The sequence below is a fragment of the Anolis carolinensis genome, chromosome 4, assembly GCF_035594765.1.
Source record: "Anolis carolinensis isolate JA03-04 chromosome 4, rAnoCar3.1.pri, whole genome shotgun sequence".
Classification (NCBI taxonomy): Eukaryota; Metazoa; Chordata; class Lepidosauria; order Squamata; family Dactyloidae; genus Anolis; species Anolis carolinensis.
Window position 1 is genome coordinate 137,907,810 of NC_085844.1, and position 23,670 is coordinate 137,931,479.

General features: G+C 39.4%; 1 protein-coding gene across 6 annotated transcripts in view; it reads left to right on the plus strand.

Moving 5' to 3' along the window:
- sorcs2 (sortilin related VPS10 domain containing receptor 2) overlaps positions 1-23,670 on the plus strand; it is a 235,375-nt gene that overhangs the window by 190,770 nt on the left and 20,935 nt on the right. For all 6 annotated transcript variants that reach the window (XR_010005741.1, XM_062979510.1, XM_016993086.2 and 3 more), the window contains exons 14-24: positions 1,275-1,382; positions 1,969-2,089; positions 5,556-5,689; positions 6,937-7,065; positions 10,783-10,954; positions 13,110-13,296; positions 14,977-15,110; positions 18,392-18,515; positions 18,851-18,963; positions 19,653-19,778; positions 20,605-20,704. Coding sequence is in view for 5 of the 6 variants with exons in the window: in XM_062979510.1 (XP_062835580.1) it covers positions 1,275-1,382; positions 1,969-2,089; positions 5,556-5,689; positions 6,937-7,065; positions 10,783-10,954; positions 13,110-13,296; positions 14,977-15,110; positions 18,392-18,515; positions 18,851-18,963; positions 19,653-19,778; positions 20,605-20,704 (1,448 nt within the window). In the remaining variant the exon portion in view is untranslated. The remainder of the gene's footprint in view (positions 1-1,274; positions 1,383-1,968; positions 2,090-5,555; positions 5,690-6,936; positions 7,066-10,782; positions 10,955-13,109; positions 13,297-14,976; positions 15,111-18,391; positions 18,516-18,850; positions 18,964-19,652; positions 19,779-20,604; positions 20,705-23,670) is intronic.

Below are 23,670 nucleotides of genomic sequence, written 5' to 3' on the forward strand. Positions count from 1 at the left end.
AAAGAAATCATGAGAGCAACATTTTCCTGGGGCTTAGTTTCTTTAAGTTTGATACTTACTGAGACATGGAGTCACCAGGCTTTCAAACAGTGGTTCCTAACCTTTTTTTGTCCAGGGACCACTTTGACTAGGGGCCACTCTCCAACATTAGTACCAAAGGGTTATGAATCAGTTTTTCGTCAACTTTAGATTCGGTTTTGTTATCTGGGGTGCTGATTCAGAAAATTGTATTGGATAGACCTCATCAGCTCTAGTTTCTGATACAGAACATGCCATCCAGTAATCACCATCTGCTCACCCACAGAAAACTATATTTCATCATCTTAAACTGATGTGGTCTATCCAGTGCAATTTTCTGAATCAGTACCCCCAAATAACCCCAGGAACAGACCTAAAAACGAAGTCACCAAGGCGCCCCCGCTTCCAGATGCCACATGGAACGGCTCCACTTAGGGGGAGGGAGGGGGAGGAGAAGCAGCAGTCAGGAGGCTTGTTGGTGTTGTTTTTTTTCCCTTTTGTGGGTAGTCAGCTTCTTCCCTCCCGATGTCCCCCTTTTCCTCAGCGCTATAAGAGAGTTTCGTGAGACCAGTCAATCTCATTGCAACAGTGTAGTAACAATGAGGCCACAGACCATATTTTAGTTCTTACAGAGGACTGGTAGTCCATGAACCACAGGTTGGGAACGACTGCTTTAAACCCATTGAATCGCTATTTCCAAGTCATGAACATTACTCATGTGATCTTTGCACTTTTTGCTGGGTTTCCAACTACCTTTTCCCCTCTCTTCCTCCTTTTTATGCTACAAGGGGTTAACACAGCCACATCTTTGAAGTGTTATTATCCTACAACAAATATTTACTAATGTCAAAGAACATTTCTTTATGATGCATTAGCATTCATTCAGTGCATGTTTTTGAAACATTGTGCAGGATTTGTTATTGTGTAGTGTATAAGGAGATCCGTGGCATTTCAGGAGATGATACTGCTATCTTGGGGGGAAAATAATAGTGTCAAGAAAACAGCTGTGTAGGATAACAACTTTAATAAACATCCACGCAGAAAGACATGTGAATGGGAGCAGCTTGTTGTCTTCTTCCCACACAATGATTAAAGGGCGGATTTGGAAGATTTGCAGATTAGCAATTTTGTTCTTTGTAATTTTGGTCACTAATTAAGTTATTACCACTGATGATGTTGATAATAATCATTAATTAAACCTACTCTATATAAATCAAATCTGTAATAAATAGAAAACAATATTACTTTCTTTCCAGATTCAGTGTGGATGAAGGCCAAACATGGAACACTCATAACTTTACTAGCACTTCAGTTTTTGTGGATGGCCTACTCAGTGAACCTGGGGATGAGACTTTAGTCATGACGTAAGGAACATTTAATGCACTAGCTCCCAAACTCTGTTGGTGTGTGTGTGTGTGTGTAAATCTTAGGAAGAGCAGCTATATCTTTAACAAGAATGTTAGGAATGTAGAAACTGCAATCTTGGAGCTGATCCTAAAATAGACATTGTTGACTATTATTTGGGTGATTGAGTAATTAATTGGGCAACCAGATACAGTGTGGTTGTATAAAGGCTTCAGTACCTAGTGAAGAAAACAGCCTGCAATATATATATGCAAGTTACATCAATCACAATAAAACTACCAATGTATACAACAGACTATGATTCGGGAGAAGTCTGAAGCGCCCTTGGAGACAGAAAGCTGAAGTGGATTGTAGGGGAACTCAGTAAAACTGCTGGCTGGTGGTTACTCTCAAAGATATTTTCTTTAAGGGCCAAGTGTCTGGGGAAGGGAGGAACTCTGAGCTCTTAATATATGAGTGTTGGCCCAAGATGACAGGAATATTAGTGTGTTTGAATTTTATACTCAAACAAATAATTCTTGGTGTTCTACTCTTGCATTTTGTTCCTTTGAACCTCATTCAGAGGCTTTTGATCTTTCTCTTTAGAGTCTTTGGACACATAAGTTACCGCTCTGACTGGGAGCTTGTGAAAGTAGATTTCCGTCCATTTTTCCAACGTGAATGTACTGATGAAGACTATGAACCATGGGACTTGACAAATCTACAGGTAAAATTTCCTAATGTATTTGGTTTGGTGGTGTTTATTTTGGTGGACCATATCATGTTTAGCATTACATGCACAAAGCGTAATGAGTCTCTGATCATATGCTTCCCTTCTGCATTCTGTCTTTTGACTACATTTGCAGTTCGGAACAAATTGGAGTGTCCCATTTCTTCCAATTATGAAAAATGCTTTTGTAAACTATATTTACCTTTAAAACCATGATATCAAACTATCATAAAACACATGTTTCCATATTTGAGTGGGACTTTTTAAAATTGCAAATCAGAATGGAACACATTTGATTACCTTTCCAGTGCATATAATTAGCATTGTCAAGCATGGCTTAGCATTATGGTTGAATCAGAGTGAGATGATCATTATATTCTTCTTTCCAAACCTATGCCCTTTTATTTCAGGAAATTCAGAGTTACAGCAAGCTTTTAAAGAGTTACCAGTTTTGATTAGTATCAGTCAAATGTTACCAATGTTATGTACACAGTTTCATATCATATGCCATATTGTATTTTTGCATTTCCTATCATACAGAACAATAGCCAATTGTTAACTCATGCCAGTACTGTTAACTCAACCAGTACTGTTAAGGCCCACACAATGCAATATAATCCCATATATATTTTTCAGAACTAAGTTGCAATGAAAAGTCCTGTGCTGAGCGAAAGATTTAATGTGGCTTTAGTTAATGAAGTACATGAGGCAGAATGTGACGGAGGGGATGATACTAAATTTGGGGAAATTTCTGTTGAATCTCAGCTAGCTATTACTTTACTGCAAAATGCTTAATTTCATGGTTACGAAGGTCTGATTTTCTGTCTTGTTATGATTTGTGTTGTCGAAGGCTTTCATGGCCTTTCGAAGGCTTTTCATGGCCGGAATCACTGGGTTGCTGTGAATTTTCTGGGCTATATGGCCATGTTCCATACAATGCTTCTGGAACACGGCCATACAGCCCGGAAAACTCACAGCAACCCTTGTTATGATTAATCTAAATCTATCTAATCTAAATCTAAATCCATATTAAAAGTGAAAACCCATATGTGTGTATGTGGCATGGGTGTCCGCTCACACAGACAGCCTCCGGCCTCCACAAACAGGCTACACTTCTCACTCTGGAGAAACCAGCAAGTCACTCCTTTGCACTGACATTGCGGTTACAGCGAGCACCATGAACATGTAGGTCAAACCCTGCCAGTGTCCTCCCCAAGCACTACGGCCTACCACCCAAGGAATGTTTTCATTTGGGGACCATTTCATCCTGCATTTTGCTTTTTCTTCCACCACAGACACGCACCCCAGGGTTCTCCATTGTGTGAAATTTGCATGACCCCGCCTACTGCCCTTGCATCACAGGCAGGCATCCCAGGGTTCTCCATTTCTGTGGAGTTTCCATGACCTTTTCTTTCAAATCTGTCTGCATAACAAACAGAGCAGAACTGAGCTGCAACTACATTTACTGGAGGAGTTTAGGGGATTGACGCCACTTGCTACCCACCTTCGATGGTGCTGCCCTATCTCCTTCGCCTACCGTTAAGAGCCTGGGTGTTGTTTTGGATTTGCAGCTGACAATGGAAGCTCAAGTCGCTGCTGCCAGCAAACAGGCCTTTTTCCACCTACGACAAGCGAGGCAACTGGCATCCTATCTATCTGATGAGGCGCTGGCAACAGTCATCCATGCCACGGTCACATCTAGGCTGGACTATTGCAATGCCCTGTATGTTGGCCTTCCGATGTCCACGACCCGAAAGCTCCGTTTTGTTCAGAATGTGGCAGCCAGGCTACTCACAAGAACACCCATGAAATGCCACATAACACCAGTGCTGCAGCATCTGCATTGGCTTCCAACTGATTACTGTGGTCTATATAAGATGCTAGTTCTGACCTTTAAAACTCTTTACGGCCAGGGCCCATCGTACCTTAGGGACCGTCTCTCCTTCTCTCATCATCATACTTACTTTATGTACCGGGTCCTAGAGAAGTGCACTTGGAAAGGACCAGACGCAGAGCTTTTTCTACTTCTGCCCCTGCCTTATGGAATGCCTTGCTGCCCTACATGAGAGCCATGCGTGAGTTAGGATCTTTTACCCTAGCACTCAAGACCTGGCTCTTTACTAGAGCTTTTCATCGATGTTAATTTTTTAATATTTGTATGTATGTATTTTTATCTGTTACAATTTTATCTTGTAAATCGCCTAGAGCATCGTGGATGGAGGGCGATTAATAAGTAATTAAATGATGATGATGATGATGATGATGATGATGATGATGATGATGGTGGAAATTGTAGTTCACCCTACACCAAGTCAGACCACTGTGACTCCTACTGGGGAATGTAGAGGAGTTATAGTTCACCTACACCCAGAACACTATAAACCCAAACAATGATGGGTCTGGACCAAACTTGCCATGCATACCTGATATGCCCAGGTTTCAATACTGGGGACTTTGGAGGGCAATTGGCCTAGACATTTGGAAGTCATAGGTACTGGGATTTATAGTTCACCTGCAGTGAATGACCACTCCGAACCCCACCGATGATGGACCAGGACCAAACTTGCCACACAGAGCCCCCATAACCAATAGAACATATTGCACAATTTTGGGGAAAAGGGAGTTATAGTTCACCTGCATCCAGAGAAACAGTTACCCCCACCGACAATGCACCAGGACCACACTTCGCACAGAGAATCCTCATGACCAACTGAACATACTGCAGGTGTTTTTGGAAATGGGCCTTTATTTTGGGAGTTATAGTTCACCTGCATCCAAAGACCACTGAACCCAGCCAATGACGGATCTGGACCAAACTTGGCACACAGGCTGAACATTGCCTGCTGTGGATACTGACAGATGTTTTTGGGCAATTGTCCCAGGACTCTGGGAGTTGTAGTCATTCACCCCCATCCAGAGAGTACTGCAGCCAGTCGATGACCAGCCAACGACAGATCTGGACCACAGTTGGTACACAGGCCCCAAAATGGCCAACTTTTCATACTGGCAGGGTTTGGGGAGGATTAAGCCACGATTCTGGGAATTGTAGTTCACCCACTCCAAACAGAATACATAACATTGAAACACAAATAATACCATTCTCAAATGACCCGGTCACCACCGGGTTCCCAAGCTAGTTTTAAATAATCTTCATGTAAACTTTAAAAAAACCGTCTCTGCTATTATGTGTATTTTGTCAAGATAATACCTCCTTGTAATTTCATGCTATGAACAGGAATAAACAGAAAGAAGTCTTATCTAATGGCTGCCTGTTCCATGTTAAGAAATACCAGTTAATTCATGGTGCATTTGAAATACTTTTCAGAGAAGGTCTTCTGAATACTGGAAACAGTTCTAAAAATGGATAGTATGAACTCAAGCCTTTCAATTGCAAATGTGCAGAGTTAATTTTAGTCTGCCACATACTTTTGATAGTTACAAGAGTTAACATTTTGATGTTCAGGGTGATCGTTGCATCATGGGTCAGCAGAGAAGTTTTCGTAAGAGGAAGAGCTCATCGTGGTGCATTAAAGGAAGAAGCTTTACGTCAGCACTCACTTCCAAAGTCTGTGAATGTAGACCTTCTGACTTTTTATGGTGAGCCTTTTTATACATCTTTGCATTGGTTTCAGTCTAGTTATTCTGTATAAGTCTTATGATTTATTTGATTTATATAAGTTCAGGATACTTGAGAATCAGTCCTGTCAAAAAGAAGTGCAGTCACTGAATGTGCTTATGCCATGTGCCAGCCTGCATAGCACAGCTTTCCCCATTCAGCAGATGCCCTGATTCTCTATGTAAGATATACATGGAGCTGGAATGGGTGCAGTGGAGAAAAGAAGGCAGGGAGGTAAGTTTCTGTCTAACATTTTAAAATCTGGATCCAATCTATTAAAACAGTGGTTCCCAATCTTTTTTTTGACCAGGGACCACTTGACCCATCTCGCAGATTGGAACTGCCAACCTTCAGGTCAGCAGTTCAGCTGGCACAAGGGTTTAACCCATTGCACCACCATTATAAAGAATTATACCACAGATATCAATTATGGGAATATTTTGGGAGTACGAAAATACCTTTAAAACCATCTGAACTCAACTGTGTTTTCCTTTTCTGTTGAAAAGTCCAGCATAAGATGATAATATACAATATGTAGTCCAAGTCACCTAGGAAACGTTGAGGTTTTGTAGGAGACATGGATTACATTTATAATGTGCTGATGATAGACATCAATCAGTTCCTGTATTCTCTCTGCAGTGGGTTGTATAGGCACAGATCGCTCAGGCAACACATGTATTTAGTCCGCCAGCAAGCCTATGGAACATGCTACAAGCCCATATCTCCTAGAGAATGCCATAGAGCTGTGGTATTGCAAAGACAGAGACGTCTTTCATGGTGGGGATCCTGCTACCCAGACTCTAACATAAAGCTCCTTTCTGGGTGAAACATTGCAGGGATACAGGCTTCCCTAGAGACTTTGTACTTGCTGGGCTTCATCCTTATAGGATGAAAAGAGGTTACAGGTAATAACCATCATATTCCCACTGATGGATCTTAGGTTGTAGAACCTATGAGGCCCCTACTGTGCTATGCACCAGAGAGAAATGGGAGTCATGCACCAAGATATTAAATCTTTGCACTCTAGGCTACATACTGTGTAAATGGCTCACAACCAGAGAGAAACAAGATTCATGCACCAAGATATTATATCTTTGCTCTCTAGGCCACTTATGGTGTAAATTGCTCATACCCAGTATTAATGTAACAGCTGTTTTTCATGTTTGCAACTGCTGTAACTCCTAGCAAAGACATGTCTATTGAATAAGTCATTTTTGTTATTCTGTAGTGATTATGGATTTGAGCGTTCAGCATTACCAAAATCCGAATATAGTGCATGCTTTGCTGATTTCTGGTTTAATCCCGGAACACCTCCTGAAGACTGTGTCTTAGGACAGGCCTATAGAAGCAGCACAGGGTAAGTGCTTGGGTAGTAGTTCTTTTTTTCTTTCAATTACTGTATGAAGCGCCCTTTTAAAACAAGTATTCAGGGTTGATAATGGTGCCCATACCTGATCAGATAAGGCATTTCATTACCTAGAATGCATCTAATGTCCAAAGTATCTGTTCAGGTTATCAACAGGGGTCATATCATAATCTTATACAAAACAGCCAGATTCCAAGGAAGGCTATCACACAGTGCTGTAATTCCACAATTGTCCTACATTAGCCCCATCTTTGTCTAAAGCTTACGCTTTCCCCCAATGCTGTTTTATTCTGTACTGCTATTGGGTCAATTGGAAACTACTACTACTTCTTCTTCTTCTTCTTCTTCTTCTACATATTTTTGATAGGGGTGTAGCACTGGTGTAATTCTGATATGATCCTTTTAAGGATTAATGCTCAGAGGAACCACCAGGATCAAGAAAAGTATAAAGAATAAATAAAGAGTAAGCATTTTAAAGTTTTAAAGAAGTAATATTCAAATGCAGAATTAGGTAAATGTTGGTTCACAGGGGGGGAAAACAAAGAAAAGATAGTGGAAGTAGTCCATGGACGATAAGGCCCTCGACATGGAAGATGGAATGACAGCAACCCCCCCCCCCCCCCGCTCCCTCTTGACCAGAGTTGAGCACAGCCTCCAGATGCTGGAAATGGAAAAAGATGGGAAAGCCTTGCCTCTGTCTATGTATTGTCTATGTATTGTCTGTCCTTGTTAACTGTATAACGGCATTTAATGTTTGCCATATATGTGTTCTGTAATCTGCCCTGAGTACCCTCGGGGATGTAGAGCGGAATATAAATAAAGTATATTATGATTATTATTATTATTATTATTATTATTATTATTATTATTATTATTATAGTATTCATCTTCTTTATGGAGTGGGACGGTTCCATTATCACATCATGTAATTGCAGAATTGCAAAACATAATTTTGAAACTATATGGTGAATCATTTTGCTTCAGAAAAGCCTCAATCAAGATATATGCTGCTTTGAGACTGACACATTAGAGTCTGTCTGATGCAGTTAAAATCATTTGAATTATGTGTTTGTAACTGATAACAGTGCCTGATTATGATATCGGAGGTCGCAACGACCATCTCAACGCGACTTACTTTACATACCGGGTCCTAGAGAAGTGCACTTGGAAAGGACCAGACGCAGAGCTTTTTCTATTTCTGCCCCTGCCTTATGGAATGCCTTGCCGCCCTACATGAGAGCCATGCGTGAGTTAGGGCCTTTTACCCTAGCACTCAAGACCTGGCTCTTTACTAGAGCTTTTAATCTATGTTAATTTTATCAATATTTATATGTATGTATTTTTATCCTTTACAATTTTATTTTGTAAATCGCCTAGAGCATCTTGGATGGAGGGCGATTAATAAGTAATTAAATGATGATGATGATGATGATGATATTGAAAATTAATAAAAATAAAAAGGTGCCCTACAAAGACTTGTTACAACAATATGTAACAAAGGGATATATTATTACCAAGGTCTGAAGCTGGCTTCTTCAGTAAGTTTAGTCAGGACTGACATGAAAGCTTATGGCTAGGTATGCAATGCAGAGAGTGGGAATGAATAATTTGTTTATTGTTAAGAGATGATAGGTTTGAATCTATCCAGAAGATGGGTGTGGGACATTCTAACATAAGTATTGATATCATGGACTCTAAAATATGGTGAGGTGTGTGTGTGTCCAGAAAGTTTCTAAGCCCCCCCCCCCCCCCCACATCACATCGTGCATTTTGGCTATTGTAACTTTTGAAGTTTGGTTTTCTTAGTCCTACACTGACAACTTAGAGACCCCAAAGCAAATGGCAAATGTGTTGATTCATATGTGTGAAGAAAATATTTCTAGCAGTTCTCATCAGCAGGAGTATGTCTCTTGTATAGCTGGTTGCACTTCACTGCTCAAGGTAATTTGGATTACATCAAGAGCATCTCCAGAAATGGACAGCCAGTGTTATTTGGTGGTTTGAGCACTGGACTATGTCAAATCCCCACTCAGCCATAGGAACCCATTATTGGGCCTTGGACAAGTCACATTCTCTCTAAGCCTTCCAAACCTCCATGATTTTCACCTTAGGATCACTATTTGTTGGAAGTAACTTGAAGGCACAGTAGTATAGCTACAGGGTGGCAGGGAGAATGAAGACATTGCCCTTCAGTGAAAATTCTGACCCTGCAAATAAACTTTTTCTTTGATCCTCAAATTTCTTTTTTAACATATTATCCACAAAATAAACTCACATTTCTAACATCATAGATGTGAGAATGAGACATTGAACATTGTTTACACCCAGACTCTTACGTGTACTGTATTTGCATTTCCCTGTGTCACTTTATCTGCTCCTTTTCTTTGAATGCTAAACATATATTTCTCAAAACATTTTTGACAACACTTTGTAACATGATTTTTGTTCCTAGGTTATAAATGTCATTTTCTAATTGGTTCTATCATAAAAAGCTGGAAAAAATACTAAACTGCAAATACTTTGTATTGACAAAGGCTTTCATGGCTAGAATCACTGGGGTGTTGTGTGTTTTCCAGGCTGTATGGCCGTGATGTAGTAGCATTTTCTCTTGATGTTTTGCCTGCATCTGTGGCTGGCATCTTCAAAGGATCTTCTGGAGATGCCAGCCACAGATGCATGTGAAACGGCAGGAGAAAATGCTGCTAAAATACTGCCATACAGCCCGGAAACAGCACAACACCCTTGCAAAAACTTTATTTTTGCAGGACATCCTTCAGCACATTTTGCTCTATATCATCAAGTTTCAACCAATTCAAAATAGTTTGTAGCAGCCACAAAAACGAAGTTTCTGGACTTTAGCAACTACATTCAAAGTAAGACCTGCACAATTAAACTGGAAAAACACTTTCAAACCTTGGTTTTATTTCAAATTTTATTTCAAATTTTGTTACATAGTGTGATGTTTTATGTTACTGCAGTGCTAGAAATTTGGGAAACGAAGGAAAATTTCATGGGGAGGGCAGAATTCATATTTTGGAGGATACAGTGCCCTCATCTTTTGCTTCCGTAGCTACATCCTGGGATAGTTCATAACTCCATTATATAACCGTTGGGAAAATCAATTTTTGCTCCAACTACAGTGGAAATCCAGGCTTAATTGAGAAGGAAAAAGAGTGTCAGGCGATGCCATTGTTCCTACTAATGAAAAGGGGCATGAGATCTCGATTATGAGAGCCTTGGCTCCATGACACCACTGATTTTTGCTTTCCCTGACATCTTTAGATGAATTTGCCATGTTGACAGGAACAGCAAGAGGGCTCATTATTTGACAGTAAAGAGGGCATTTTTCATTGCCCTGACATTCAGAAATGCCTCTTGAGCTTCCACTGAGCCACCTTGACTAGGAGCCAAGGAACTAGTCTGATCTTCTTTTGAAGGTTTCTAAACCAACATATGTCACCACATCATTCAGTACCATACTTGAACTGTCATCCTGCTCAGCCTGCTCTTGGGATTGTCTTTGGCTTGATTCTCCCTAACTACAAACCTGTCTCATCACCTTAGAAAGAAATGATGGGAAATGTTGTGTACCTCCCTGAGGCACCAGTCCCCTTTGAGTTGGGACAAACTTTCTGTTTCAAGCGTACATCTAACTTACAACTGTCTAGACAGTTAGATAATATTCTGTCTCTCTCTTTTGTCCTACAGATATCGCAAAGTTATTTCTAATGTGTGTGAGGGTGGTGTAGACTTACAGCAAAATATATCTCAACACCCGTGCCCATTGACTGCTCCTAAAGGACTTCAGATAAGCATTAAAGGGGAAAGTCTGGCTGTTAAGCCTGGAGAAGATGTCACCTTTATTGTCAGACAAGATCAGGTAATTAAGATTTCCCATCTGCTTGTTGAAGAATTAAGAATTGATATGATGTACACTTAACATAGTTTAGATACTCTCTATATTAGAATATCATTTCTGAGTAGATCAGTGATATACATTTCATATGATGCTGTGTAGTTGAGATCAATTATTTGGAGACAGCAAATTATTTTTTAAAATCCTTCAGGAGAACCTTGTCTCTTGAAAAGAATCAGATAGACCATCTGATCAAGAACCAGCTTTATCTACCTAACAGTTAGAAAGAAAGCTTGTAGCAGACCTCTACCACAGATACAGTGAGACACACAAACACAAACAAAGGCAAGGCTCCTTTCATTTCCAGCTTCTGGTGAAGAAAGACAGGGAAGAGATTCTGAAGTAATTAAAGTTGAGTTGGACTATAGATTGAAGTTTGATCTAATTCTTGCTACTTTTTAAACCAAAACTGTGTGAATGTCAGATGCATTTATGTATTCTACAACTATATGATATACAACTTTAAATAGCCCCGTGGCTGACACAAAGTGTCAAGTGTAACGGATCTTGCCTACCTTACAAGGTTGGTAAGTGGCCCACCTTGCAGGACTGGTGTGTGGCCATTTTGTAAGCAGGGCTGATGGTGCAGCCATTTTTGTAGGCCTTGCTTGCAGAAGCTCAGCAGAGCAAGGGGGAGTAGTAGTCAAGCAGCCATTACAATAGGTGCAGTCTGGTTGACTGATGCAAATGAGAATTTGCTTAGCAACTGGAAGTGGGCAGAACCAAAGTGAAGGTTGGAGCCAGGGAATTCTTTTTCAGTTGAAGTTTTGGAGTTCAGGCAGTTTGGAGTTAGGGTTTTGGAAGTCAGTCTGTTAGGAGTTGGAGTTGGGAATTCAGTCAGTTGGAAACTGTTTTTAAAAAGTAAGCCTCTTTGAGGAAATATAGTTAAAGCCTTCAGGAAAGAAAGGGCTGAGAATTATATTTGTGAACTCTATAGTCTAGAGTATTGTTATTTAAATCCCAGGAAAAGTGAATTTAAAAGTAAATTGTCCTGTTTGTGTTTCCTTGATGAAGGAACATATTTATATAGAAACCAAGTTATATGAACATCCTTTGAAAAGAAAAGCATAAGCATTTAATGAAACCGTTAAGCATCTTTACTGTTCAGTGTTAATGAAACCATAGCACATATTTATTGTTCAAACTACAAATAAACAACAATTTTTTGTTTCTCCTCACATAAAGTGTTGTGTGTGCCTCTCTCAATATCCTAATCTAGAAGAGACTCCTGAATAAAGCATTGGTGGCAGCATTGATAGAGGTAGCGAGTTCAAATACATATTTGGTGGCAGCAGAAATAAAAGCCTTGGCAATTCTGGAAAATTTGAAAAATCCTCTCCATTACATATTTTTGAAACCCCCAATCCTTCATATCAAGCATATTCTCTACTGCCTCAGAAGGTAGTGCTCAGTTTCAATGGCATGCCACTTCAAGGCCCTTCCATACCCAACAGATTGGCATAGGTTAATTTGTACCAAGATGGGTATAAAAGGGTAGATTCCTACTGAATATTAGAAGGGATTGCTTGATAGCAAGATGGTTTGATGATGGATCCAATTTTCTGGCACTGTCCAATATTGGAGGCCCTGGATTGGTTTTAGGAACGTTTCCCATTTTTCTTGAATCAATGGGAGAACATTAGGGGGAGAAACCCCAAATCAATCTGAGGTACTCTTAACACAATCTCCAGTTTCTATTCTTCAACATATACCAGTCCGAGGGAAATGGGGACAGAAACAGAATTCCCCTTCTGAGTACTCTAGTAGTACTCTGAGCAGAAAGAAGTTTAAGATTCAAAGCTTAAGAAACGTTAAGCAAATATTAAAAAATATTCCTACTTACAAACCAACAGGATGATAAATAAAATGCTTAATAGGCATTAATAGACTTGAAACTATCACCTTTATTAGAAACATTTCCTTGCATGGTTGGATCAGTTTAAAAGAGCGCCACATATCTATATATTGGTGGAAATAAAGGAGGTAATTGTCAGTATGATGAAAACATTTGGAGTAACAATCTTCTGATAGCTAATTTTAGTTTGTTTCCCATTGTCATTGGTTGAATATGTAACATTTCTTTTATCTCCTAATTTCATTTATTCTTGAATGTTCATAGGGGGATATTTTAAATACCAAGTACCAAGTGAATCTTGGTGATGGAGTTAAGGCAATGTACGTGAACCTCACATTGACAGGGGAACCCATTCAGCACCGCTATGCAAATCCTGGAGTTTACCGTGTCTCAGTGGTGGCAGAAAACGCTGCTGGCCAAGATGAAGCAATTGTGTTTGTTCAGGTTCAGTGTAAGTCTTTCCTTCTCTTACGTCTTTTATCTCTGCCATTGTCCTTTTCGTTATCATTAAATGAACTACTAATTTGGTCATACAACTTTCCAGCTATCTGTGGAGGGATGGCTTTTGACACAGTGGAGCAGAGACTGTGGTCTAGATGTGTAGCCTAGGCTGCCCCTGTTTGAACAAAAGTTTTGTTATGTTTTGTCTTAAATTTTTATGGAGTTTTCAAAACGATACAGCTTAAAACCCCCAGTTAAAATAAAGTAAAGTAATAAAACACTAAAATATAACAATTGAAATTATGCTAAAACACTCCTGAAATCCTTCCTCCCCACAACCTCCCCTGCTCCGTAACTCCAATTTGAAAAATAATACAAATAAAATAAAAAGGCAGAAAAGACGTTGAGAACACAGTTATCTTCTTCCCCCTCTCAATCCAAGACATTAATCATAATTAAATAAATGTAATCATATAGAGGGCTTCAAATCTCTGACACTTTGATTCAGCATACAAAATCCATAAAGTCTCTGCATCACAAGATAATAGTCACATTATTTTAAAAGCAAATGTCACAGTCCTCTGGGCTATACTACTGTTTTAACAAAATCCCTCTAACATAGTTTTCTTTAAAGTAAACTGTAAAGCCAGCCAATGTTTGTGTTGAAATGTTCATGCTCTTGCACTAAAGTGGTACAGGATACAGTAATTTATGTGGCTTGTAAAACCCCTCTGGGAGAGTTTGAAGCAGATCTCACTAAAATGCATGCACTATGTTGCTGGGAAGGGTTGGAGGGAAGAAAGATCAAGCAAACAGTAAATATGAAAAGAGAATGCTAATGGCAAAGCTCTTTAGAAAAAAATGATTTGCCAGTGATGCAATAAATGGAATAGCAACACAATAGGAATCACATGCCAAGTAATTAGAAAAAGAAGGACACCTCCAACATAGCATTTGCCTTCCTTAGGAACATTTCTTCTCATACTGTCCCCATTCTTGATACAGAATTTCATCACTTGGATTCTCATGAAATCTAAGGGTGTATCTCAGGCATGGGCAAACTTCGACCCTCTAGGTGTTTTGGATTTCAACTCCTACAATTTCTAATAGCAGATTAGGACACTTGGAGGGCCAAAGTTTGCCCATGCCTAGTGTATCTTGACAGGGTAATTACACTGCTGCTAATCCTGAGTAGGCTGCTCTGGATCAGCATCAGTGATAATTATACTGAGATTTTTTTCCGCCAACCTATAGCTTGGCTGTCCAAATAATGTCCATTCATGGCCTTTGGGGGACAATATTCCTGAGGGTGGTGAGTTCAGTGGTCATTAATTATTCTATACAGGCTTGGAAAATCCACATAAGCTCTTCTGCAAAAAATAAATTCATTTTTTCTGGTTTCACATTTCAGCTGGCTTCACATATTTAAGGGCAATTTGATTTTAAATGAGACTTACTTCCTCCATTTTCTTATAAGTTCCATTGAAAAAGCACTATGGGAATGTGGTTAACCTCATCGTTGTGGTCGCTTACCTCAATCTCTTCACAGCGTGGTCTCTGGAATGTGCCTGAGAAATGCAAAAATAATGTGGCTCAGCACACAGAGCCTTTTTGGATGAGATTGCTGATGAGCTGCGGAAGGAATTGCAAAATTAATGGCTTCATAATTAATGGTTGGGACTCTTTCCAGCTCCGCTGCAGGCTTTGCATCTAGAAGTCGTTCCTGTCACTGGCAGAAACCAGCATGTGAATCTGACCGCCATCATCCTGCCAAGGAACGCAAACTTCACACTGTTTTCCTGGTGGATTGGAAACAACCTTCAGGTATTGAATAGCAATTACATCCAACTTTTTAATGCTTGTAAACTTTTTTATCAGTAGCACATTAGAAAAAAAATCTCAAGGAAACATATTCTTAAAGCAATCAATTTAAAAACAATCCTCTTAGGGTAGTGGTTCTCAACCTGTAAATCCCCAGATGTTTTGGCCTTCAGCTCCCAGAAATCCTAACAACTGGTAAACTGGCTGGGATTTCTGGGAATTGTAGGCCAAAACACCTGGGGACTCATAGGTTGAGAACTACTGTCTTAGGCTGATGTATTTTGTTGGACTTTTGCCTATGGTGGTGCAACGGGTTAAACTGCTGAGCTACTGATCTTGCTGACCAAAAGGTCAGCAGTTCGAATCTGAGGAGTGGTGTGAGATCCCACGGTTAGCACCATCTTCTGCCAATTTAGCAGTTTGAAAACATGCAAATGTGAGTTGATCAATAGGTACCACTCCAGCAGGAAAGTAACTGCGCTCCATGTAGTCATGCTGGCCACATGACTTTGGAGACATCTACGGACAACACTGGCTCTTCAGCTTAGAAATGGAGATAAGCACCAACTCCCAGAGTTGAACACGACTAGACTTAATGTCAGGAGAAAACTTTTTATCTTTGCATTTCACTTTGCATTGCAAACTATCTCTTCCAGTAGAGTCTCCATTATAGTCTTTCGTAGGTGAAATGTCTCGATTGGTGGTCTGGTTTGGTTCACGTGTAACGGACAAGACTTCTTTAATTTAGGGGTTCTTGCAACCTTTAGGATTGGGATATGCGATCTGGATACTAACATTGGCTCTGCTTTCTGTAAAACACCACAGAAGCAAACTAGACGTTTCCTGTAGATGTATACATTAGTCTTTGGATGTTGACAGACTAATTTTGAGCAGAGCTATAGAATGGCTGAGCTCCATATATTCTGACTGGGACTAGCAACTGGATTTATAATAATACAGTAGAGACTCACTTATCCAACATAAACGGGCCGGCAGAACGTTGGATAAGCGAATATGTTGAATAATAATGAGAGATTAAGGAAAAGCCTATTAAACATCAAATTAAGAACCAAAACATCATGTTTAACAACAAATTTGACAGAAAAAGTAGTTCAACACGCAGTAATGCTATGTAGTAATTACTGTATTTACGAATTTAGTACCAAAACATCACAATGTATTGAAAACATTGACTACAAAAACATTGACTACTAAAAGGCAGACAGTGTTGGATAATCCAGAACGTTGGATAAGCAAATGTTGGATAAGTGAGACCCTACTGTAATAAATAATAATAAATTCTTTATAGACCACCCCCTCTCCCCGAGAGGACTCAGAGTGGTTTAGTCCATGGTTCCCAAGTATAGGCAGTAGGTAAATGATTTGGCGTGGATGAAGTTGCGCTGTTCCTGAACACATAGATATATAACCTGGATGTAGTCATACATTCATTTCTGTCACTGAAAGTCCAATGGAAAATGGAATGGCTTAGGTTGCATCTACACTGCAAAATTAATGCAGTTTGACATCACTTTAACTGCCCTGAATCAATGCTGTGGAATCCTGGGATTTGTAATTTGGTATCAACACACTTTATTAAAGAAGGCTAGTATAGACCTTGTAAAACTACAACTCCCATGATTGATTGGATGGCTAATTGGGGCATCTTATGAAAACCACCAGTTTTATGGGAATTGCACTAGCTGCCAATATGTTTCCCATTTGGATCCATAGTGCTGCTAATGTCATTTAAAGACCTAGATGGCTTGGGACCTCAATATTTCAACAAGTACCTTTTGTGATATATGCTTGCCAGAGGAAATAAATCTGCTAAAGTGTCCCTGTTCTGGGTTGCATCAATGAGTAAAATACCTAGTAAAGGTATATAGAAGAGAGGCATTTCTTATAGATAAATGAGTTTGAAAAGTACTGCACCAGTAAATTCCCCGCTTGTGTTGTCAGCTCTTCCCCCTTTTCCCTTCCTGCAGCGTAGCCAAAACACTGCGCTGCCAGCCATGCCCCCATTGTTGGAAACGGAGGAGAGAGGCAGCAAATTTACTGGTGCAGTACTTTTCAAACTCATTTATCTATAAGAAATGTGGCTAAATTTAAATGGGGATTACATGAGATTGTAGTTTTGGGATGTGTCTTTCAGCTACATATGGTAAATGATTTATCCTATACTTTGTCCTTTTTAAAATCCAAAACGTAGCCTACTTTCTGGATAGCCCTCGTAGTTTCCAGATCCTGACTCCCTTGTGCCGAATCCTTGATGCGATCATACATTCAAACTGCCTGTTTTTCTTCAGTGCCCTTCGCACATTCTCAGGAGTATTTGTTGGGGTTGGTTGAGTTTTGCAGAGAATACAGGTTTCAGAGTTGTTTCTTAGTAAACTCTCGTGCAATTGAAGGCCTGCTTTGGTCAAACAAAAATGTCACATTTAAGTACTTACTTATTTAGAATATCATTCACTTTTCTACTCAGAAAAGATTCCCAAGAAACGAAAAGCTCACTTCATAATGGGTCATTTCAGCATCTATATGCATTTTATTCATGCTTCATATGGTGCTCTGGGTAGCGCAATGGATTAAACCCTTGTGTTGGCAGGACTGCTGACCGAAATATTGGCGGTTCGAATCCGGGTAGCAGGGTGAGCTCCCGTGTATGAGCTCCAGCTTCCCATGCGGGGACATGAGAGAAGCCTCCCACATGATGGTAAAACATTCAGGCGTCCCCTTGCAGATAGCCAATTATCTCACAGCAGAAGCAACATGCAGTTTCTCAAGTTGCTCCTGACTCTGAAAAAAAAATGCTTCATATGTTTGTTTCAGAGGCTACATGAAAATTCTCCCATCCACCTTTATGACCCTGATTCCAGCCAATTAATCTGTCTGGTTTTTTTGCCAACTTTTCATACTTCTTATAGCTCAGCCATTTGCTGGTGACTGTTCTCTTTGCTTCATGAAGTGCTCAGGGATGACATGACATCCATGACATTCTGGGGGGGCAAAGATGACTGCTGCTGGCTATTGGTCCCTCAAAGGAACCCTTAACAAATACCTGTGCCATTGGCACTTTTAAAAGCATTAAAAGAAAAAGACTATAATTGCTGCCAATGGTAAATCCCCTCATACCCTTTCCATCTTGAACTCTACCCCTAAATTCACCCCCCATTTTACCCCTTTTCCTTAGTTCAAATCAGAAATATACCATTGGTAACTCTGGGTTTGTCTTTATTCTAAGTTTTTTTCTCTCTCTTGCCTCCCTTCTCCTCCCTTTTTAGCCAGTTCTTACACTGGAGAATTTTTTGGTGACTAGTTTCACAGAGGTTGGGGAAGTCAGAGTTACAGTTCAGGCTTCTTGCGGAAACTCCATGCTCCAGGACTCCAAGATTGTCCAGGTTTTAGGTGAGCCCCTTTCCTTTATATTGCATGTTTTAAACAAGGCAGATTCTGCCACCTTTACCAGCTTGTTGCAGGTAGTATATATTACGATGCCCTCAATTTCCAGAACTTCAGCTGTGAAAATTAGAAGTTATGGAACATACTAACTCCTAGGGCATGAATTTCACTCCTTTAGTAGCAGTTTTGTTGTACGCACTGTATTATATGTTGTTTCATCTTTTTTTCTGAATGTCAGATAGGAAGAAAATAGGTAATGATTTCAAAATGCTACTTGTGGATAAAATCTTTTTGCACTTGTCTTTCAGTTTATCAGTCTTATTCTCTTTTATTTTTACCAGACCATTTTCAAGTACTTCCACTCAGATTTTCTGAACATCTGGATTTGTACAATCCAGATATTCCAGCCTGGCGGGAAGACATTGGCCACGTGGTAACACAGCGGATATCAAAGGTGCTCTGTTTGATTATTTTTCTCTTTCTTTCTCTATTTCTTTGAAGCTGAACTATTTGAAGGTTATGTTGGCTCAGCAAAATTCTCACGCTGGCTGCATTATTTTAGACCAAACTTAAGGTTATTTCATATTGTATATAGGTATGTAGAAGACTGAAAGACTCTGACTCCACCATTTTAAAAAAAAGAGAGATTGAAGAATAATTGTTTGAATCCACTTTGAGCTGTACAATTATTTGATTAAAAATAAAGATTCTAAAAACAAAACTAAGAAAATTGGCTTATCTGGCCTTCATGATGCATCCTAAGACTACTAATCTCAGTTTAAAGCTGTATCAAAAGCAAAGGGGTACTAGGTTGCCACCTAATGACTTAAGATAGTACTGTAGACTTCAGACTGGTACATACTCTTTGATATGCATGCCAAGGGTTAAGTGTCCAGGTTTAAGAGACAAACATTCTCTTTTATTACTAGAAAAAGTTACTTACCTTTTTTTCTAATAATATCTCTAATTGCAATATTCTCTCCTTCTTATCAAGGACATTTTCAAATCTTGAGTGATCATTGTAAGGTTCTAGTGCAGTATTGTGCTTAGATCTGAATGAAAGTTTTTCTAAACCAGACAGATCAAATACAAATTATGCTAAAGGACCTACAGCATAGAGACCGAGCTTTTTTCTTTCTTTAGGAAACAGGCATACCTGAAGAAAGTCTTGTGACAGTGGTAAAACCTGGACTTCCCACAACAGCAGATTTACATGTTCTGCTATCAATTAATCACTTGAAAAGAAAGAGAACCATGTCTACTGACAAGGTAAGCATATTAACAAATATTACAGTCTCCATTGACTTCCTCCTTTTCTTGATCAAACAATATGTAAAATCGTTGTTTTTGTTGTTTCCATCAATATAAAGAACCTGTTTCTCTCAATGTTAAGTAAGAATATAGGGTAGTAGTGCAGCAAGTATGATCCCTATTATGTTTAAATATGAAATACAGGAAACATTTGATAATAAAGACAGGGAGCTGGATTATAAGATATGTTTGTAACATTGATGCAGCTTTAATGCTAGCAGACTGGAAAATGCTTTGTAACATTCAATTGGAAACCTCAAAATGAGATTCCTCATTTTTCATATTTGCCATAACAACTATAATTTTCTCTATGTTTTAAGATTCTAAAAGATCTTGTTGCTATAATATCTAAAATGGGGAAGGTCAAGCTGAGAAACCAAAGTCTTCATTTTTAGTTGGTGAATTACACTATCAAAGCTATAAAGATCCACATAAAATTTAAAAAATTAGATATATATCACTGAGGAATGCAAAGTATTGTTTTCCTCTGATAGCTGAAATAACCTTGCATTGCAGTTGATGCTTCAAGAGATGCAACAGAATCATGTTGAGACATTCCCCATTTTCCCAATATTCTTGCCATAAAGGTGTCAAGCAAAGCAAATTCCATTTGCTGCAAATGTATGTAACATTTTCTGATGCTTGATAAATGTTGTTCAGGAGAAAAAGAGAAAATTGTTTCCTTGAAATATGGTAGACTTCGGATATTTTCGATTCCGTATTTTGGCGATTCTGAATGTAGAACATAGCTAACATTATTATTCTGGGTTTTTTTCCCTACCAGAGAATAGCTGCTATTAAACAGTCTTTGAATGCCCATAACATCACTTTCTTCACAAGAGGAGGACAGTGGGTCTTTGTGACTTTAGATGGCTCCGATTCAGGTAAAAAATATGAACCACTGCTTTGACAAACAGTAGAATCATTTCCAAGAAAGAAAAATGGCTTAACTACAACACTGGGAGGGAAATCTTCACACCATAGGACTGATCCAATGCACAGGTGGCCATAAGCACAGACATGGAGAGTTTGGGAGAAACATTTTCGCTTCTGAAGCCCATTCTCTTACCAAATGTTTGCTCTCTAGATTAAAAGATTCTACTTGTGAGACATTTGCCTTCCCAATTGCAGAATCTTAATGTTATTATAATGTCAAAGGCGTGCACGGATGGAATCACTGGAGTGCTGTGTGGTTTCCGGGCTGTATGGCTGTGTTCTAGCAGCATTTCCTCCTCATGTTTTGCCTCCATCTGTGGCTGGCATCTTTAGAGGATCTGGATAGTCAAGCAAGTGGAGTATATATATCTGTGGAATGTTGAGGGTGAGAGGAAAGAAACAGTGTCTGTTATACTTGTGTGAAGGGTGCAATTCGCAAACTTAGAAGTAGCCTGGACTTTGTTCACTTTGATTAGTGATCAACAGCAATACCTAGATTCCATGCCACTCAAATTTCCCAACTGGAATGTGTGGGTCAGAATCCCATTGTTGTGGCTGATAATTGACAGGAGATAATATTAGAAGTGTCCCTGCCTTGGCCACTTGCCTAGCTATAAAGTCATGCAGAGAGAAACCCTTCTGGGTTGTTGTGAGTTTTCTGGGCTGTAAGACCATGTTCCAAGAAGCATTCTCTCCTGACGTTTTGCCCACATCTATGGTCGGCATCCTCAGAGGTTGTGAGGTCTGTTGGAAACTAGGCAAGATGGGTTCATATATCTGTGGAAGGTCCAGGGTGGGAGAAGGAACTCTTGTCTGTTTGAGCATTGAATGGCCTTGCAACTTTAAAGCCTGGCTGATTCCTGCCCGGGGAATCCTTTGTTAGGAGGTGATTGGCTGGCCCTGGTTGTTTCCTATCTGAAATTCTCCTGTTTTCAGAGAGTTTTTCTTTGGTAGCCAGATTTTTTTCATTTTCATTGTTTCCTCCTTTCTGTTGAAATTGTCCACGTGCTTGTGAATTTCAATGGCTTCTCTGTGTAGTCTGACATGGTGGTGGTTAGAGTGTTCCAGCATTTCTGTGTTCTCAAATAATATACTGTGTACTTCTGTTATGGAGGTTCATTGATAATTGCTTGGGAAAGCAGATGGTAGGACAGGAATGAATGCTGCCATTATTTTTGATCAACAACTGGAGATCATAGAGGGAATCCTTCTGTGGTGTCCAAAGAGAGATAAAGAATATGAGGAGGAACTTTCTTCTTGTAGAAAAAGACATGGGATGCCATGCCCCTCTCTGCACAAAGAAAATGAAAATATACTAGCTGGAGGGCAGGGGCCAGATGGTATCAAGTGATGGGCAAAGCTTGGAGTGGGTTCTCCCTCATATTGCTCAGCCAACAAGCCTCCTCCCAGAGGTATCTGGCCTTGAAAAGGAAACAGTTCCCTACTTCTGTACCTTTATAATCTGTGAGTACAAAATAAGGTTCTTCTCTTGGCAAACAGAGCCCTCTGCAGGATTTCCTTGTCCCCTGGAACAGATTTTGAGGACATGCTAGCTGCTGTCAAAATAGGAGGAAATCATTGGTAAATCCAGACTAATGTTGAGAATAACAGCAGTAGGGTATATCTGTTCAGGATGCTTTAACAAGAGCAGTTAAGTTTATATGCAGTTTATATATGGAGATTTGAAAATGTTAGTTGCTGTGAATCTGCCTTTTCACTAAACCCCAGAATCAAAGAGAGAGATTTTGAAAGTAGTCTACATGGAATTAAAATTAAGTCAAATACTTTGGTTAAGAAAATTGTCATTTTTTATTTTTGACAATACTACAAGTAAGGAAAACTATGGAAATGAAGATGAGTTCTTCCAGAAATACAAGTAGGATCAATATACTGAATTCCACTAATTTAACTACCTTGTGGACTGCATGGTTCTTCTATTGGTAGACAAAGACCTCTCTAAAGAAATGGCAGGGGAAGAAGATGTGAAATGCCACAAATTGGTAAATGTGTCTCATCACTTATATTAAACCTTGTCATTTGGATAGGATTTCCTTTAAATTCAAGACAGCATTTGGCTGCAGGATGCACCCCATATACCTGTGAAATGACTAAATGCAAGCACTTAGACAATTTGCAATGATAGTTCATTGCCTTTTACTGTAACCATCAAAGCTGTTTGGGATATTTTTATTAAGTAGCCATATAATTTCTAAAGCCCTCATTTAAAAAAAAATATTTAATGATGTGTGATATATGATGCCCTCAGTGGTGCAGTGGATTAAATCGCTGAGCTGCTGAACTTGCTGACTAAAAGGATGGTGGTTCCAATCTGGGGAGCGAGGTAAGCTCCCGCTGTTCGCTCCAGCTTCTGCCAACCTAGCAGTTTGAAAACATGCAAATGTGAGTAGATTAATAGGTACCACTTTGGCAGAAAGGTAACGGCGCTCCATGCAGTCATGCCAGCCACATGACCTTGGATGTGTATTTGGACAACACTGGCTCTTTGGTTTAAAAATAGAGATGAACACCATCCCCCAGAGTTGGACACGACTAGACTTAATGTCAGGGGAAAACCTTTACCATACATATACATACATACATACATACATATATACATACATATATATATATATATATATATATATATATATATATATATGCTTTCAAATCACCTGTCAATTTATGGGGACCCCGTGAATTTCATAAGGTTTTCTTAGGCAAAGAATACGTAGAAGGGGTTTTGCCAGTTCCTTTCTCTGAAATACGAGAATATAGCCGACAGCATGTGATATTCATGGATAGAGTCTTATCCAAATACTAATCAGAATTGACCCTGCCTAGCTTCCAAGATCTGGTGCCTTTAGTATATGTATGCAGGTACTAATAATGTAACCTAATATAAGTATGTTGCACA